The sequence below is a fragment of the Lepisosteus platostomus genome, chromosome 9, assembly GCF_059453375.1.
Source record: "Lepisosteus platostomus isolate fLepPlt1 chromosome 9, fLepPlt1.hap1, whole genome shotgun sequence".
NCBI lineage: Eukaryota > Metazoa > Chordata > Actinopteri > Semionotiformes > Lepisosteidae > Lepisosteus > Lepisosteus platostomus.
In genome coordinates this window covers 36178240-36196590 of record NC_142619.1, presented here as the reverse complement: position 1 = coordinate 36196590, position 18351 = coordinate 36178240, and the positions used below count along the sequence as shown (strand labels likewise).

The 18351-nt window shown below is 36.0% G+C and overlaps 1 protein-coding gene across 3 annotated transcripts in view; it reads left to right on the top strand.

Annotated features, from left to right (window-relative positions):
- The first annotated feature begins 1577 nt into the window (after nt 1-1577).
- pnpla8 (patatin-like phospholipase domain containing 8) overlaps nt 1578-18351 on the top strand; it is a 39233-nt gene continuing 22459 nt past the window's right edge. For 2 of the 3 annotated variants that reach the window (XM_088644841.1, XM_088644840.1), the window contains exons 1-7: nt 1579-1765; nt 2779-4015; nt 6476-6625; nt 8480-8631; nt 9780-9874; nt 11814-11985; nt 12632-12689. In XM_088644841.1, coding sequence (XP_088500967.1) covers nt 2876-4015; nt 6476-6625; nt 8480-8631; nt 9780-9874; nt 11814-11985; nt 12632-12689 — 1767 coding nt within the window. In that variant the 5' untranslated portion in view covers nt 1579-1765; nt 2779-2875. Of the gene's footprint in view, nt 1766-2778; nt 4016-6475; nt 6626-8479; nt 8632-9779; nt 9875-11813; nt 11986-12631; nt 12690-18351 lie in introns of all 3 variants that reach the window. The other variant, XM_088644842.1, reaches the window with a different exon arrangement.

Here is an 18351-nt window from a genome sequence, read left to right as displayed (position 1 = left end):
CTACGGAAGTTTAAAATTCTGCAATATCAATTGTGCCCTGTAGGGGTAAGTCAATTATTTGCGATAGGTGTTGTTTGTGTTTCGTATTCTTTAGGGAATTGTACACAGTATATTTAGGATTCATGAAATAAAGAGCAAAGAAACAATCTTCATTAACTTTCTTTATTTAAATTGTTTTAAAATAAGTCAATAGATAAATAAAGCATATTGTAACGCTACGGGGGTTCTGGCGGGCGCCCTTGCCGCATCCGATCGGCCCCCCACCGTCGGGGGCTCGTACCCGGGACTCCCGTATCACTCAACAGGGACCCAGCCCGGTGAGCCAAAGAGAGATCTCTCCACATCCCAGGGGCTGTGGTCCTGCTATCACAGGGAAGGGCGGCGATGTCACCGCTCTGGTAAGCCGGCTCTTACACACCCTGATGGCCGTATGCGTTACAATACAATGTGTTCTGCGGAGACCTGCGGAGTTGAACCCCGACCCTCACCGGCCGCTGACCAGCGCCCTATCTACTTATATAATAGTATGATTTGGGGCTGAAAACCCGTTTTCATTCGTGATTCATACAGGACACCCCTTCCCCCCTATTAGACCGTTAAACCGGGGGTTACTAAATGGTGTTGTTAACGAAAGATTTAAATCTGTGATTTTTGTACAATACTCTTTATTTCTTTCTATCACATTCTGCCATCTAGTGTTCATAAGATCACTCATCATTTGTTACTCATCACTAGTAGTGTGTGACTCAATGTATTTGAGGACATTTACAATATAGTAAATACATGTATATAGCACATTTAGTCATATAATAAAAAATATAAAATGCCACGCAAACACACAACTAATAAAATTTAGATTTTAATGCATGGACAGATAGCTGGGTAGAGCTATACAAATAGTAAAATAGCACGAAAGGATCCAATACACAAATAGCATTTTTTGTGCAACATCTTTCATTTATAACGTCTTGAGATAATCAAGCATAACAAAAACTAAATAAAATGGCAGTTAAGGAATACATTTTTATTCAACAAAGAATACATTTGGTCACAAACTGAAGTTTCTGATTCCTTTAATTTTTAATTTTGCGTGAAGATGAAAAATTACAACAGCTTCGACTCATATGAGTTTAATTGTGTAATTTTAATCATAGAGTGATTATAACGGTACATATTCTTAGCCTATATTTAATGCTTGTTTGAAATATTTAAAGTGTATATAGGCCATATATACTGTTTACAGTGTGTATAGTGTATATACTGAATAAAGGTCATATATTTGAAACCATTGTTATTCTCATAATAGTTTTAACTGCCTTTATGGTCAGGAAAAACGATAAGTGTAAACGTCCCCCCAAGCTCTCTCTAATCATGCTTTTATTGCTGAATTTGACATGGTTTTCGATGCCCCTTAGTAACCCTTCCAAGCACTGGTAATGACGTAAGAGATATTATGGGTGTGATTCTAGAAATGCTCCCAGTATTGGCAACCTCGGTGGTGGTCTGTCAATTTCAACCAATCATGTCGTCAGTTATTTCGAAGCCCAAGAGCAGCAGCCTATCATAGATCGGTTTAGATCTCTCGTGATTACCTATTCGATGTTATTTTTTCACGGCTGGGAAAGGAAAGTGTTGCTGTTGTTATTTTCAGATCTTGAGATGTAAACGGAAATTAATTGAATGCTGAAACGACGAGAAAAGAGAAACATGGGGTTTTGTGTTACATTATAAGGCATGATATGAGCGACCGGACTCTCTTATACCGGTACGTATTTTTATTGCATTACTAGCTAGCTGTATGGCTGAACTTTCGTATTAATAACAGAAACCTCTTTATTTTTTTTCGGTAATGCGGAACACTTACTGTACTAGAAAATATTGTATGTTATGTATGTTGTATGTAAGGCTACTTAGGGAGGGTTAAAATGAGTTTGGCGTTTGCTATTTAATAAAGAAGCTGAACTGTTCTGTCCTGCTATGATTGACTTTTTCAGATACGGGTTTCAGTTTGGAAATTTCTAGAAAACTTCCAGAAGTGTTAAAAGAATTAGTTATGTTAAGTCTGAACTGTCATCATTTTAAATCGCTTGTCATTATTTGCAGTCTTTAATATTGTCCTAAAGAAACAGAAATAGTGTTTTGAATGTAAAAAGCTGAGTATTTAGGGTACTAAATACGAGATAGTATTAAAGGTACTATGTTTTTAGTTGTAAAAGGGTTTCTGTTTGTTCACGAGAAGAGATGTGAACTAGTCTATTTCTTTTTAACTTATCTGCAAAATTGGAATGGATGTGTCAAACAACTTTGAGGCACTTGTCAAGTGTAGGCCTAACTGAAGACCAAAGTTCAGATTGCTCAAGATGTAGAGTGTACCACGACGTTCCCTATTTCCAGAATGATGACCAGGAATCCTGCTGTAGCAAATGCAGCCCATTAGATGGGACATTAAAAGGAGGTCCGGATTGCTTGGTTTTTAAACTTCCCATGGCACTGTTCATATGATCAAAGGTGTTAAACCTGGTGTCCTGGCTAAATTTCCCTTTAATTTTGTCTAATGTTCCCTAAATTCCCCCCTTAATTCAACAGGTAAAGCAGTTCCTGCTTTTTTATTTGATCCCCGCTGGGTCTGCCATTAAAAAAACAATGGCGTACATGATAATTGCATAATGGCTGCAGGAAATTAAGAAGTTGGGTGCTGCCCTTAAGTAGATGATGTGAGACTTCAAAGCACTGTTTAAAAAACATTTATTATTGTTATTTTTCTCTCTTTTTTTGCAGGTGATGCTTTGAAGTAATGTCTTCAGCACAATGATGATGGTTTCTGTGCAGCACTGGAAGTGACTTATTGAAAATACAGTTTCAGGAAAATAAAGGAATGACTGTTAGTCTGCTGTTGGATACCTATGTATTTGTCCTTTGTAGGACAGGCAACCTGTGGTTGAACCAAGGTCAAAGGCAGGTTTCTTCCCAGTCACCCAGTGTCCATTTTAGGATACAGAGTGCTCAACCAGCCACAAAGCTCCAGTTTAAAAGACCCCTCAGCTGTAAAGCTTGGTATTTAAACTTGAAGCAAAGCCACTGCACTAATTACAGGGGGCTGAAGGTATGGGTTAGTAGAGTTAGTTATCTGCGAAAGAAACTTGGTCTTCACACCAACATTTCCTTTTTAAGTACCTCAGTATCACGTGGAACAACAAGCTTCAATCATCGCATGTCGCGGATCAAGAGCACCTTGGACTCCGTTTCAAAAGCTGTCAGTGGAACACATAGTGAGCTTCTTTCCAGAATAGCACGATTTAAACCAAATGCCGTCCAGGCTTGTAAAGAAGTTGAGTCCAATGTGCAAGCTAATAATGAAGGTTCAGGAAGAGAATCATCAGGCACTGAAATTGATAAACTGACTCTACTTGAAGAAAAAAAGCAACCCTTAGAGCAATCCTTCCAAAACAGTGGAAAATCCACATCTTCCTTGACCAAGGCAGTCCAGAACACATCTGGAAATAACTCTAAACAGAGCGTTATAGAACTTTTCCATCCTAGCTACCTCACCACTAATTTTGGTGAGACGTATAATTTTCTGGCAAGTCATATTAATGAGTATTTTGGGGAAGGAACAAGAATGGATAAAAAAGAGTCGGATAGTAATGGCAACTCTAAATGTTCTGGCAAAGGCAGTCCTCTTCACAGTTCTGCAGATCAGAGTTCTGCATTAGGGGCTCCTGCTGCAGATAGCCAGTCTTCTGAGTCTTTACCTTCTAGTTCTGATCCTGCCTCCCCTAAAAAGCGCATTGCCCACTACTTGTCAAACCCTGGCCACAGTGTGCAGGCATTTGTTGGCAGCTACCTTGTCCCTTTGGTTCCCAAGTTTCGATATGAATCCAAGGGAATTCCAGAAGAAAAAGAAAAAACTCCTACTGTGGTAGAAGCAGGTGTTATAAAAGGAGAAGTTGCTAATGGTAAAGATCAGAAGAATGTTGATGACAAAGCCAAACGACTTTTGCTCCAGAGAGAGAAGGTACAAATAAAGTTTTTTTAAGTTTGTATTTGCAAAATGTAAAATTACTTGTGTGTCAGTGTGCATATGGACCACAATGTCAAAAAATCCTGTTTTAATATTTACACAAAAAATAAATTTGTAGTCCTCAGTGTGTTTGTGAAAATAATAAAACACACACCTATCCATCAGGCAGTAATGTGTTTTTTATTTGAATACCACTGCCATTTGACACTAGTATACTTTTTCTCAATGTGTTGTTTTAAGTATCTGTTAGAGTCTTAAGGGTTTCATCGTGATAATGTGGGTAAAGTAGTAGAGGAAGTTCCTTTCTACTCCAAAGAAAGCACCTGTTTTTAGAGAAACGTGTTAGTAGCATGTTAACTGGCAAGCTTGTTAACTGGCTACTGTTTTATTTGAGGTCTGCTCTTGAAAAAGGAATATGGGTAAGGTCAGATAAATATGTTTCCTCTTCAATCATTTACAAGCCAAGCTGTTTGAATAGATTTTTTCTAGAAGTCAAATGAGAAGATATTTAAGTTAGTAATATATTTAGCTTAGTAAAGCTCAGTCACATTTCCTTAATGCTGTTTCTCAAGTTCTGATTTTATGAATTAATGAATGTAAGGTATTTTTCACTATATAAGTGACAGGTTTTAAATCTTTATTAGATATCTTTCTAATGGATTACTTAACATTTCCTGTAAGTTTTGTTAGAGTAGTAGGGCAAGTTAACGATTCTTATGAATCTGATATTTCCATAAAGTGACATAACTTCAGAGGGTTAAAACGTGCCTTAATGGCCTGTGCTGGAAACCCATGACAATGCCGCAGTGGAGCAGTGGTTAGCATTGCTGTCTTGCTGTGCTGGGGCCCTGGGTTCAATTTCAGATCTGGGATGCTATCTGTGGTGATTTTGTAAGTTCTCCCTGTGTTCATGTGGGTTTCTTCCAGGTCCTCCAGTTTCCTCCCATAGTCCAAAGACATACTGACTTAATTGTCTTCTGGGAAAATTAGAATTGGCCCTGGTGAGCATGCCCTGGGATGGACTGGCGTCCTGTACAGGGTATATAATGCCTTGCACCCATTGCTTGCCGGAATAGGCTCCGGCTCCGGCTCCCTGCCATGGTGTATTGGATAAAGCGATTAGAAAACAGATGGATAACATTCTGTTTTGACTTTATCAGTGACACATCAGCAAATACTCTATTGCTGTCAACATTTTTTAAATAAAAAAAATATTGAGGTCTCCACATTTAGGAAATGTTTATAATGGAAGACTCATCATTGATACTGTCTGATGTATCTATCCACACATCACTGATTTATTCCTACCTTAAAAGTTGCACTAGAGTACTTAATAAACAGTCCTGCATAGTGATTTTCTGAGACAAAAATAAAAATGATTTCAATTAACCAACGCCTTATGATTAAATCTGACACAATTTTTGATATCTTGACACGTGATAATATGGTATTCATACCTGTGGTAATGGATAGAATAATTACACTGGGGATGAAATGAGTAACCATTGCTATTCATTTACTGTTTCTCTCTTAAATTTCTTAATTCAAAACTATATGTGCAGTAATTGTGGTCTGCAGACATTTCAGTTCTTGTATATTCTTCATCCCTAACTGTTTGTGGAGAGGTCTTGAAATAAGGTCACTTCTTGATAAAATTAACATGTTCATCTGCAAAAAATGTGCTACTGAAGATGTATTTAAACATTTTATAGTTTTTTTTTTTGAGTATTGACACTGAGTTGTTGTGGATTTGGAAACATTTGTGTTGGTTTACTAATTTTAGTGTGGTCTAGACAAAAAAATAAAGCTGAACTTTAGTTGATGACAGTGTTTTTTGGATCTTGTTTCATATACTGTAACTTACGTGTAATGGATTCAGTTAACTAGATGTTTCCATTTATATCATGTTGCATTATATTAAAGGAATATAATGTGTAGAAACAGGAATGTGTTTAAGTACAAAAATGGTGTTAAGGGGTATTTCTACTGTGTATTTCTACCTTTTCAGGCGATACGTATTTCGTTTTATTTTTTAGAAAATGTCAGTTTATTGTTAGATATTTATAGATTTAATTATATAATCATCATTATAAAATCATGAATGTTCCCAATTGTTACATTAAAAAGAACATTTATGCTCAATAAGACACAACCAAGTGTTGTACTAACATAGTATATATTTTCACAGGCCTGTAATCCTATGCTTTATAGTTTTTATTGAACTACTATACAGGTAAAAGTGGTTCTAAAGCATTAAAAAGCCATATACTGTACAAGTCTGCATATACAGGTACATTTAGCTTTAATGCAGTTGAAATTTAATATGTGGACTTTACATAAACTATCAGTAGTAATACAATTGTATTTTTAATGTTTTCTTATGGAAGTATGTATGTTAACTATGAAAACTTTTTGCATTCCTTTTCTTATGGTTCCATTTTTGCCTATTTCTAGATAATTGCAAGAGTCAGCGTAGATAATAGAACAAGAGCTCTTGTCCAAGCCCTGCAGAGAGCTTCTGATATCAAGATCTACATCCACAGGGTTGAGGAGCTGAGCTGCCATCTCCTTGAGTTCCCCGAAACAAGAGGAGTAGCAGTGAAGGTGAGTATGAGTTAAGTCCGTGACAGTATGCATTTTAAGTTACACTCATCTATGTTTTCTTTTTATAATGTTTAATTTCTTGCCTTTAGTTTATCTCCTTAAATGTCACCTTGCACAGTTCCTTGATTTTCCCTTTCTGCTTCAACAAGAGTAAAAACTAAATCTGTTCAGACCACCTATATACAGTATGTCATACTCCTGTAGAAATAAAAGCAACACTAGGATTATCATTATCATTAGGATGAATTTAACTGGATTGTCATGTACCTGTTGGCCATGATGTTACTTAACATCACTTATGCAGAATCTGGTATTTCAGCTTTGACTCTACTTTACCCATTCCATGAAACGTTATCCTTTGTCCAGCTCTCTCTGTATTATCTATCAGGCTAAAATCTCTTCCTGCAATCTTGGCTAAGATTTTTGTTAAAATGTATGTTAAATTATCTCTCCAAGAATTATAGTATTCACCACAATATACTGATATCAGCACATATACATTTATAGTTCTATGGATGAGGTGTTCTCTGATTGCTTGCATGTCAATCACAGTGTGCTCTACATGTCTGTACTATTTTGCATTATTGATCATATTACATTATTTCTAGTACTATACATTGCTATCCTTTTTTCTTTCCTGTACTTCTACAGAACATAGAGGTATTTAGAAATTCTTAAAACAATTGAGTTACTGTATATTTTAGGATTGTATTATAGCACAACATAACCACACTAATCAGGACCCATGTGGTTAAAAAAGGTATTTTAGGGCTGCAAATATGTCAAAGCCCTGTGGGACGCATGCCCACCTCCTGCGCAACCACTATACCTCCTGCGTGTTGGTATATTGTTATAAAAAGTCCAAGACGTAAAATAGAAACACTAAAAATAAAAAATTGTGAAAGTCATATGAAAATGTATCAGAAAGACACTGCAAAAAAAGGTCCAGTTCCAGGGTATGGAAGGAATATAGCATTGTAAATATTGATTACCTAATTAAATGGAAGATCAATTTCTATTACTGTCTTTGAAGAATAAATGTAAACCCTGCTGATCATCCATAATTTACATCCATGGTGTAGAGCATGTGTTCTATACAAAACCTTGATGATTCAGAAGAGAGTGATTGGCTTCACTGCTGCTGAGTCCATATTAGGTGTTGGTCCAATATACAAAGGAACAAATACATAATTCTTCTGAAAAGTGGGATATATTGGTTGTTGTTTGTGTTTTTCTTTCTTGATTTCCACCAGTCTTGACATTCAACAGGATAAATTAGCTCATCACTTAATTAACTGCCCAATGAGCTGTTTTACTAAGAAGGTGATTTATGAAATAATCACAGTTATGGCAAAAACATTTAATTAGTATCTGAAATTATTAGTATCCAATACTTTTATTTTTAAAAACATGTATGTATGGAGTAAAAGAGTAATATATTAGAGTAGGTTTCTTCAAATTTAAGATTTGTATCATTGTTCTACAAACAGAAAATCACCACCACCAGGGATTGATCTGGCCCCCCAAATATTTTGAGGACCCTGGTAAATTGTAACAGTTAAATTAATTAAATCTTATCACTTGTCCTGAATTCTATGCAGCTGTACAGGACTAGTTTTCCATTATGTAAACCCTTCTCATTAGAACAGTTTTATAACACAGTGAAGTTTAAACTGTGGTGATATTGCGTTGTTCCCAAAAAGGTTTACCTTTTAATTTAAAATGTACTTACCTGGAAAATGCTTGTTCACACGTAACTGTTGAAATTCATAATGTTTTTGCCACAGGGTACAGTAGACAGTTTTGTTTTTAAATGAAAAAGAGGAGGATTAAATGTCTTTGCTTGTTCTGCAGGAGAAGGTCATCCCTTGCTTGTTGCGCCTCAGACAGGCAAGTGATGAGACCCTGCAGGCTGCAGTGAGGGAGGCACTGGCTCTAGTGGGGTACACAGACCCTGTCAAAGGCAGGGGAATCCGAGTCCTTTCCATTGATGGTGGAGGAACAAGGTAAAACTGCTGCACATGCCGAAAGATTTCTGGAAAAGAATTCAGCCATGTAGAGATTTCATACAGTACATTACATATAACAATTTAAAAAATCAAATGTGTTGTAAAAAAGTTTTGAATTTTTTTTGTCTTTGGGCAAATCTTTGCTATCTGTTTCTCAATCTCCTTCTCCTTCTTCATTTATAAAATACTCGTAATCATAATAATATGCTAGTAAGATACATAAAGGAAACCAATACAAATATTTTATTATGGTCAGTTTTCTTGTCACAGTTGTACCTGGTAAAGTTTCACTAGCAAATCAGATTATTCTATCACTGATAGAAAATACAAAATGAAATCTTGAATAATGTTATGCCAATAATGTAATTGACTTATGGTCTTAGTGGAATGGGTTATGCATGTAAAACCATGCATCAGTGTTAAGTCAATTTGGAACAAGTGAAATTGGAATTGAATTGGAAGTTCCATTAGGTGACAAGGTATTATTTTTCTCATTGCGAAACAATTAGTGGAAGAAAATAATGGCGATCAAACCTTCAAGTGTAATGGCTTAAATAAATATCAGAAAATAGGAAAAGTGTTGATCAGGGCATTAAAGTACTCTAAAGGCAGTTCTTTTGGATATACAAATTATGGAATTCATGCCCAGCTGGACTAAATAAACTATATTTTACACGTTTTTTAATGAAATTATTTAAAAGAATGATTCTCTCCATATAGTATGTACAGTAATTCCGTTTTAAACCTCCCCTTGAAGGATCAGTTTTTCAGCTTCAATGATGTTCATTTCAAGAGGAAATATGGTGGTTAAAACTGGATATTTATCAACTAAAAGATGTTTAGGGTATTCTAATCCAGGTTATGATTTGATTTATTCCAACTGACTATACTTGTTTCAGTTTATTTGAAAGGTGTGTTTTAAAACGTTTTAATTTCTCTTTCTAAATCTGTATTGTAAATAGAATACATGAAAAAAAAATATAATTTGCAAATCTGATAGAAAAAGAGATTGAGTATGGATGTAAAATAAGTTACCAAGATCACCTTAATGTGGTGGTGTCCTTTATCTTTAAAAACAGTGAAGGCACATTATAAGTAGCCTAATACTGATGAAGACTGTAAAGTGTTTTTTTTTCTTATTGCAGGGGACTAGTGGCTCTTCAGACACTGCATAAACTTGAAGACCTCACTGGAAAACCAGTATATCAACTGTTTGATTATATCTGTGGTGTCAGTACAGGTAATGTACTTCAGAGCCAAGACAAGTGTTGTACTTGCAAGTTAAATTGTTTTGTTTTTTATTGAGGCAGGAAATATATATAGCTTTTAATTAATTATGAAAAGGTAGTTGCTGCTGTTTTTTTTCTTTACAGCCTTTCAGCGGAAGAAATATGTAACGGGTTTGGATATTGACTGAAGTGTTAACATAATCTGTAAAAGAACATGTACTTTTTTGTTCTGCAAAAGAAAATGTTTTTAATCTGCTGTTTATATGGCTTTGTATCACAAAGAGAGATTTTAATGGGCATGTGTTTATTTTTTACTCATTATTCATTTACAAAGTAGCTTTTTCAAGCCTTTTTTCAGCTTTTTTAAATTCAGCTGTGTGGATTTGGCAGCCTCTCTGCCAAACAAGGAAAGACTTATTTTAATCTAATTTACATATCACTCTGAGCTAGAAAACATTATTTGCATGAAAAAACACAAGATCTGAAGTGCAGACAGAGCAAAGAGTACAGAACAAAGAGGCACCTGCACCTGAATTCCTTTCTTAAAGGAAGGACGGTCTGTAAATTTGTCACCTAAGGTCAAACTAAGTTTCTTACATTCTAATGGGAATTTGCAAGCCTTTTTTTACAACTTTATTACAGTATTGCCAAAGCTCAGTTTGTTCTTCCTCTGTCATAAAAACCCACATTTTAAACTGAATAAAAGGATGCTAAATGTCCCCTGCAGTTAGATTTCTTAAATTAGCTTTTAAGCTAATTTTCAATTTTATTCTATTTTGGGTTTTACTTTTTAGGCCTTAGCAGTTAATCAGGATGTGTTCAGTTCTTATCAAGATTATTATTTTCAATTCTGCTAGCAAAACACAGCTCCTGTTTGTGCTGTAAAACAGCCTTTATTGAGTTTCCATAGTATTTGTGTGGTTATATGTTTTTGTATATTTAAATATAAGGGTGTGTGAGGACAGTCACATCTGCATTAAAGCAGTCTGCCCACAGAGAGGCGCTGGTGAACATCATATATTCTTACAGTTCCAGAGCACACTATCATTGATACAGCACCAACGGCTTTACAGATTCTGAAAGCAGAAGCTGGCCCTAATAATATAAACATGGCAGATTTTGTTATGCTTTGCTAAGCATGTTTTATCTTGTTCTTTTTTTACTCCATATTGTCTATATTCCTCTGCAGTTTAAATTCATACTGGTTCAGCTTTGTTCTAAGCTAAAGGAAGCCAGTGGACAGGAAACATTGAGAGAACATCTGGAGCTTTGTTACATGTTAAGACAATGTTCATTCAAACATAGTTGCAACATGCCTGATTTCATTCTATTGAATCTCTTCTCCTTGGTTCAGGAGTCCAGATGGCATTATGTGATGTCACAAGCATGTTCCCAATAAATTTAATCCAAAGGGAACAAGGCACATCAAAACGATCCTTCTGTCTTTCTCACTCTATATCAGGATCTGGTGATCTGTCAAGAAGTCTTTTATCCTTTGGTCATTTAATCTTGTATGACTAGGGAATGTCTGTTACACAGTAGAGTTGTTTTCACATCAATTCACTTTACCAGGATCAGAATCTGAATTAGTGAATAGTCAAAATGTCTGCAAAGACTAAAGTCTCAGAATTCAATTCTCTGAGTTGTCTGTGTTAAGTAGCCCATACTGTAGCTTCCTTTTCATAGCTCTGACCTTTCGAACTCTGCACAGAAAACAATAATAACCACAATTTATACTGCGGCTGATTGTAGAAAATTATTTTTTCTATTATTTTCCCTTTTGCAGATGGGTCATAAGACAGTTTGGTAACAATAAAAACATTCAAAATCCAGAACCATTTTATGAACAGCTCGTGCTCTTGAGAGGAACAGGTACCACTTAGCAAGATGAAAAAAGAAATATCTGTGATAAATAACAGTAATCACTCTGATCTTCTTATTACCTACTAGGGGCCATTTTAGCCTTCATGCTGGGAGTTTTCCAGATCCCCCTCGATGAGTGTGAGGAGCTTTACAGGAGGCTGGGTTCTGATGTTTTCAAGCAGAATGTCATACTGGGAACAGTAAAGATGGGATGGAGCCATGCCTTTTATGACAGTGAAATGTGGGAAGCAATACTTAAGTAAGTTTTCACTTTCATATTTTGTTTTCCTCTGTTTTTTTCAGGATTTGTGTATTTAAAAAATAACCATGACACGGAAGTCTGTGTTACACACAATAAATATGTACATTTGTAAATATTAAAATCCTTTAATTCTACGTTAAGCTTCCTTTGCCAGTAGTTCATTGTTATTGTTTGTTCCTTGTCATGTATAATTTAATGACTTACAAGAATCCTAGGAATTTGTTTTGTAAAGTACTTGCAGGTATTTTGTAATAGTTTACAAAAAAAATCAAAATAAAGACATTGTGAAGATCATAAAAAAATATATTTTTACTTTAAATGTTCTACATCTTGGAGCTTTTTGACAATCCTTTCATTTTTTATTATTGAACAAATTCATTATATCTTATGGATGGATGGTAATAAAACCAAATTGTGTTTTATGTGGGTAGTACATAAAGTTTTAAAGACTTCCAGATATGGTGCGGAATGTCACCAATATCAAATTCTTTTTAATTTAGCTTTTCCTCTAGGGTGACCCTGTGTTTTTATTGTGTATTACCTCTTTAATTTTTCCACATGGATAAACATGTTTTTTTCCACTGCTGTACTTCTTTTTCACCACTAATAGTTAAATAACATAACTCTTTTTTAATTGCAACAGAGAAAAAATGGGATCTGATCTAATGATAGAAACATCAAGGAATTCTAAATGTCCAAAGGTGAGTTTTTTAATATATTTTTTACAAATTCCAATGTACAGACGACTCGCAATTTACGTGGGGGTTAGGGATTTTGAGTAATACGTAAAGCCAAATTCACGTGTAGTCAAATTTACCCTATAACCATTATAAAAACCCAACTGATCTCTTACAACATATTAAATATTAGTATAAAAACAGCAAATAAAAGTAAATATGACAACTGTATAGGCTCACTAACTAGCTCTCCTAGGCGTGCTTGACAAATTTTTCAGCATTTTTTCAAGATTCTTTATGGAGCTGACAGTGTAAAGTTGCAAGCACCTTATTTGTGAGAGCGTAAATTGCAAGTCTACTGTGTATAAATTTTATCTAATTAAATTACATGGCATGCAAATTGAGTGTTGGCTTGGGGATATTTTGAAATTAGAATTGTGAACCCTTTACAATTGAACCCCAGGAACTCCTTAAAGATTTTGTTCTGAAAGGAAAAGAGATAAGTTATTTGACTGTGAATTAAAACTCATTAAGTCCAAGTTATTGTAAACCTGTTAAACATTATATTGTAATGTCTGTGGGTATAAACATTATAATGTGAATGCCACTTCATCAGTAACTGGCTGGTTTTAAGCATGACAACAATACTAAATTTTCTGGACTGGTTTCAGCATTAAACCACCCTGGTCTGTAAAGATATTTATTACATTTTACAGTTAGAATTGTTAGAAAGGTTTTAGGTGGTGTTAATTATATAATAATTGTTAGGTTGTATTACATATATAACCAATGAAATGTTACTAAACTATCAAAAGTGACACTATAGCTGCTACTACATACAGTAGTTCTCCAAGAAGGCCCTTTACTTTTTAAAGAAGCGTGCTGTTACATTCAGGAAACTGGCTTTCGTAATTTAAATTGTGTATATTTATTAAAATATTTTAACAATAACAATACTACAAGAAAAAAAGACCCTTGGTGTTTTGCAGTATGCTACAATGTATGTGAATTCAGGTATTTATCATTTGGCAAAACTTATTAACAACTGCTGTAGGAAATGCATTACTTATTTACCTGACAATACAATAACATAGAGAGAAATTTTTCTTTTATTGTGTTTACTGACATCATTACTACATTTATTTTTAGTTGCTTGGCATTGTTTGCCATTATTCTCTAAAAATAGTCCAGACTGTTTTTACCTGGTGATGTGACTGGTGAACCCCTATGACTTGCATATTTGACAAAAGGCTGTTTGTATGATATGCCAAGAAAATAATAAAACAGTGATGAAGAGATGGAGAACCTGAGTAGAATGCAATTTTATCACTTAATAATGGCATATATGTATTGTTTTTATACTTTATTCCCAGAATAATTGTATCTTTGTAAGTCGGTGTTTTGGATGTTAATGGGATTGTTTTAACACAATTTTCTCAACACATTTTGTCAATACTTCAGTGTGTATTTTTGCCCTAATCATTTGTAACATTTGTCTTATTTCCCCGTCTGCAGCACTCAAGTGTGTGCTGATACAAATAAAATGTTTTGGCTTGTGAAGAGCAGAGAGATAAGCTTTCTTAGAGGAATAGATTGCTCAGATGGTCTTTTGCACTGACACTTGTTTATAGCAAGATGTCATTGCTAGGACTTAAAATTGCTCATTAGAACTATCATGAAACACTTCAGAAATGCAAACATATTTTAATTTCATTTTGAAATAGAAATGTATAAGTTTAGGTATTAAACCTACTTTAATTTCAGGAGTGAGGTGAGAAGGTTGCCTGCATAAAACTAAATTTAGGGAGACTCTTAGACACAAACAACAGTATAGCTAACAAGCTAATTACTGTGAATTAAAGTACAGAGCCTGCTGTACTTTGCTAAAAATTATGTAGTAAGTAACTGTAAATATACTGTACCACTGTTAAGCCCCTTACTAAGAAAGAGTATTTAGGTTATGCTTTTTTGAAGTATTGTAGCTTGCATTAATATAAGACAAATCTATACTTTTACATTATGGTTTTATTAAGAATGTTGTTCTCATTGTGATTAGTCTATGTAATCAAATATACAGTACTTGGCTACTACCAAAGGCTACAAGTGGAAATTACAGGGAAGTGCCTTTAAATTATGTAGGATAAGGCTCTGTGTAAGGAAGGGTGTTCCATTTAGAGCTCATCTAACAAAGGACGGGAGAGTAGTCCCGTTCCATCTGGTTGAATGGAATGTCCCATGTTGTTTTGGATCATGAATAAGTTCTAGGTCATTTCTTGATGCCTAGTCCACACGTACCTCACTATCACTGTCTGATGCTAAGTATCCCCAGTCTGGATGATGACTGTAAAGTCTCCCATATAGATGGCTGGGTGGTAAAAGGAATGCAGCACTTGCCACTCCCAGCTAATACTGAGAGGTTTATAAATGTTGACTATGTGGAAACTACCAGTCATCATGATGTCAGAATATATGGTTTTTCCCAAATAGTGTGCTTGAAAAATGTCTGTTCTATATTGATGGCCATGTTTTGCATGTGGGTGATAGCATAAGAGGTCATAGCCTTTAATGGAGTATCGGCCTACCTCTTCTGTTGCAGTGTGGGTTTCCTGCAGACAGATGATGCCGTTGGTGTGTTGGGCAGCTTTGACTTCATTGAGGCTATGCTTGGATGCTGACAAGCCCTCAACATTTAGTTGCAATATTTGGAGATCTGGTCCAACAGTGATGTTCTTTTTGTTTATTGTCTTGGCTTTCGAACTTGCTCCAGGATTTAGTTTGCTAAGTGGATTATTAGCTTCCCTGGACATACCTGGATACTGAGGTGGGGAACAACACAAACACTGATCTAGTGCTCCCCTCCAGGAAGTACTGGACCCTCATATGCCCACTCGGAGCTGCTAAAAACCCATGCATTCAAAACCACCCTTCTGTCATTCCCAATCAGATCTTTAGCCATCTGCTTGCTTTTGCCAAGTCACCCCTGGAAAGAAACACCAGAATAATAGTCAGGGGTGAATCTTTTGGGTCACAGAACTACAGAAGATTCTGCAGGACCTGAAGGCAACAGGATATGACACCACCATCAAGCCAAAGATTATAAAACAACTTGGTCCATGTGCCCTTGCCTGGATGACTCTGTTCTACTCACTGATTATGAACTCACAACACCATCCCAAAGATTAGGTGGAGAGCAAAATTTCCATCCAGCTACCACCCAGTTTCCCACCTATCAGTCTTCTACAAAATCCTTAGGCGCTCATTCTCCAACACATTACACCAATGTGGACCAAGCTTGTTTCTGCAAGGAGCAAAGCACAACAGAACAGCTACTGGCCATCACCACCTTTCAGAAAAACCTGAACACAGGGGCTGTGTTCCTCAATCTCATGGCAGCCTATGACACAGTCTGGCACTCGGGGCTTCTTTTGAAGCTGTCACAGGCCCTAACCCCCCAGCAACAAGACTAATCCAAACACTTCTAAGCAACAGACAATTCAGAATTCACATTGGACCAGAAAGCAAATACATAGAAACAAATGAAACAACTCCCTCTAGGATCAGTAATGTTCCCACTCTATTTAAACTGTACATAAATTACCTCCATAAAACTGCATCTCAAAAGTTTATACTTTGGACATCTGTCTGGCAACAATCTCAATTTTGACAAATTGGACCAGGGCCTAAGTGAGTGTATATCAAATCTTAAACAGTACTGCAACACATGGTGACTCAAACCAAGCCCTGCAAAAACAGTATCCTGTCTATTTTACCTGCACAATACAAATGCTACAAAAATGCTCAACATTCATATGAACATCAGAAATATCACCAACCTACTCCAGCATACCTTGACGTGACTCTAGACAGGACAATTATGTTCCGGTAATATTTAAAGACAACAGCAGCCAAAGTCAAAACAAGCAACAATCTGACCTCCAGGCTTGGTGGTACAACAGGGGAGCTGCCAATATCAACCTCCGGACCTCAGACCTTTGCACCGTCTATCTCAGCAGCACAATATTATCCCTCTGTCTTGTCAAGATACAGAGTAGTCACCCAGCTGTCCATCATCACTGTCCACCCCACTCACCTCCCTGCCGGTACTATCAATCCTTCACACATCCGGTGACTCACAGTAACCCACAAAATGCTCAAAAAGATATCATAATAATAATAATTGATTACACTTATATAGCACATTTCTGAACTCTCCACTCAAAGCACTTAACAGGTAATGGGGACTCCCCTCCACCACCTCCAATGTGCAGCCCCACCTGGGTGATGCGATGGCTGCCATAGTGCGCAAGTATGCTCACCACACACCAGCTATCAGTGGGAAGGAGAGCAGAGTAATGAAGCCAATTCATAGATGGGGGTTATTAGGAGGCCATGATTCGTAAGGGCCAATGGGAAATTTGGCCAGGATGCCGGGGTTACACCCCTACTCTTTTCGAGAAACGCCCTGGGATTTTTAATGACCACAGAGAGTCAGGACCTCGGTTTTACATCTCTTCCAAAGGATGGCGCCTGTTTACAGTATAGTGTCCCCATCACTATACTGGGGCATTAGGACCCACATGGACCACAGGGTGAGCGCCCCCTGCTGGCCCCACTAACACCTCTTCCAGCAGCAACCTTAGTTTTCCCCAGGAAAAAAAAAAGTTTTCCCCAGGAGGTCTCCTATTCAGGTACTGACCAGGATCACACGTGATTAATAGGTAATGTTTTCTAAATTTTAATCAGCTTTAAAATCGTCTACATAACTTTGTTATGCCCTACAATAAAAAATGGAAGATTGTTGTTAATGCCATTTGTGTACTAATGTGTTGCAAGATCTTATTTTGATCTGTTTCTCTGTTCCCAAATGTAATCATACTGTACATTTTGTTGACGAAATTAATTACCATACTGCATTTATGTATATCTACCCATTGGGTAGTTAATCGGCATTTAATAATCAAGAAAGATATAAGACTCAAGATAAAATGTATGATGATACAACATTCATGCCTAGGCGATTGAATGACACTATGTGTTTTTGTGTTGTTAACAGGTCAAGTATTTATTCATAAATAAATAATTTATTATTATTTTCCTGAAAACATTTTCGTGTCCATTGATACTGCAATTTCAGTTGTGAGGAGTTTAAAAAATATATTAGTATGAGTGCATCACTGTCTATTCTGACTGAGAAGACTGTTTTGTGAGATTTGGAGGGTTTCAGAGATGTTTTGCAACACACAGTCATAATACAAAAGCCTCATACCTTATGACCTGCAATTTGGTGTAATTTGTTTTTTGTTTGAGAGTGGACTTTCCCTGTGAGAACAAGAATAACAAGGTAGATAATATCTGACAAAACAATTCTCACCTGCTGTTGTATAGACATTTTTCGGTACAACCCTTGGAGTGTTTTATTGATTTGTGCTTGTCCTACTGATACGTGCAAAGGATTTTACAAATGTTTCTCCACATTTGATCAATTACAGTATGTAACATGACTGCTAATAAAATTGTAAATATTAAAGTTTGTTTTTTTAGATTATGAACATTAATTGTAAAAATGTTTTATCATAATGATATATGCAGTATCATTCTAAAAGCACTTCACATATACGTTGTCCCACTTCATTCATCACTGAAGGCAGTATCCAGCTGGATGACATGTGGCAGACTTTATGCATCA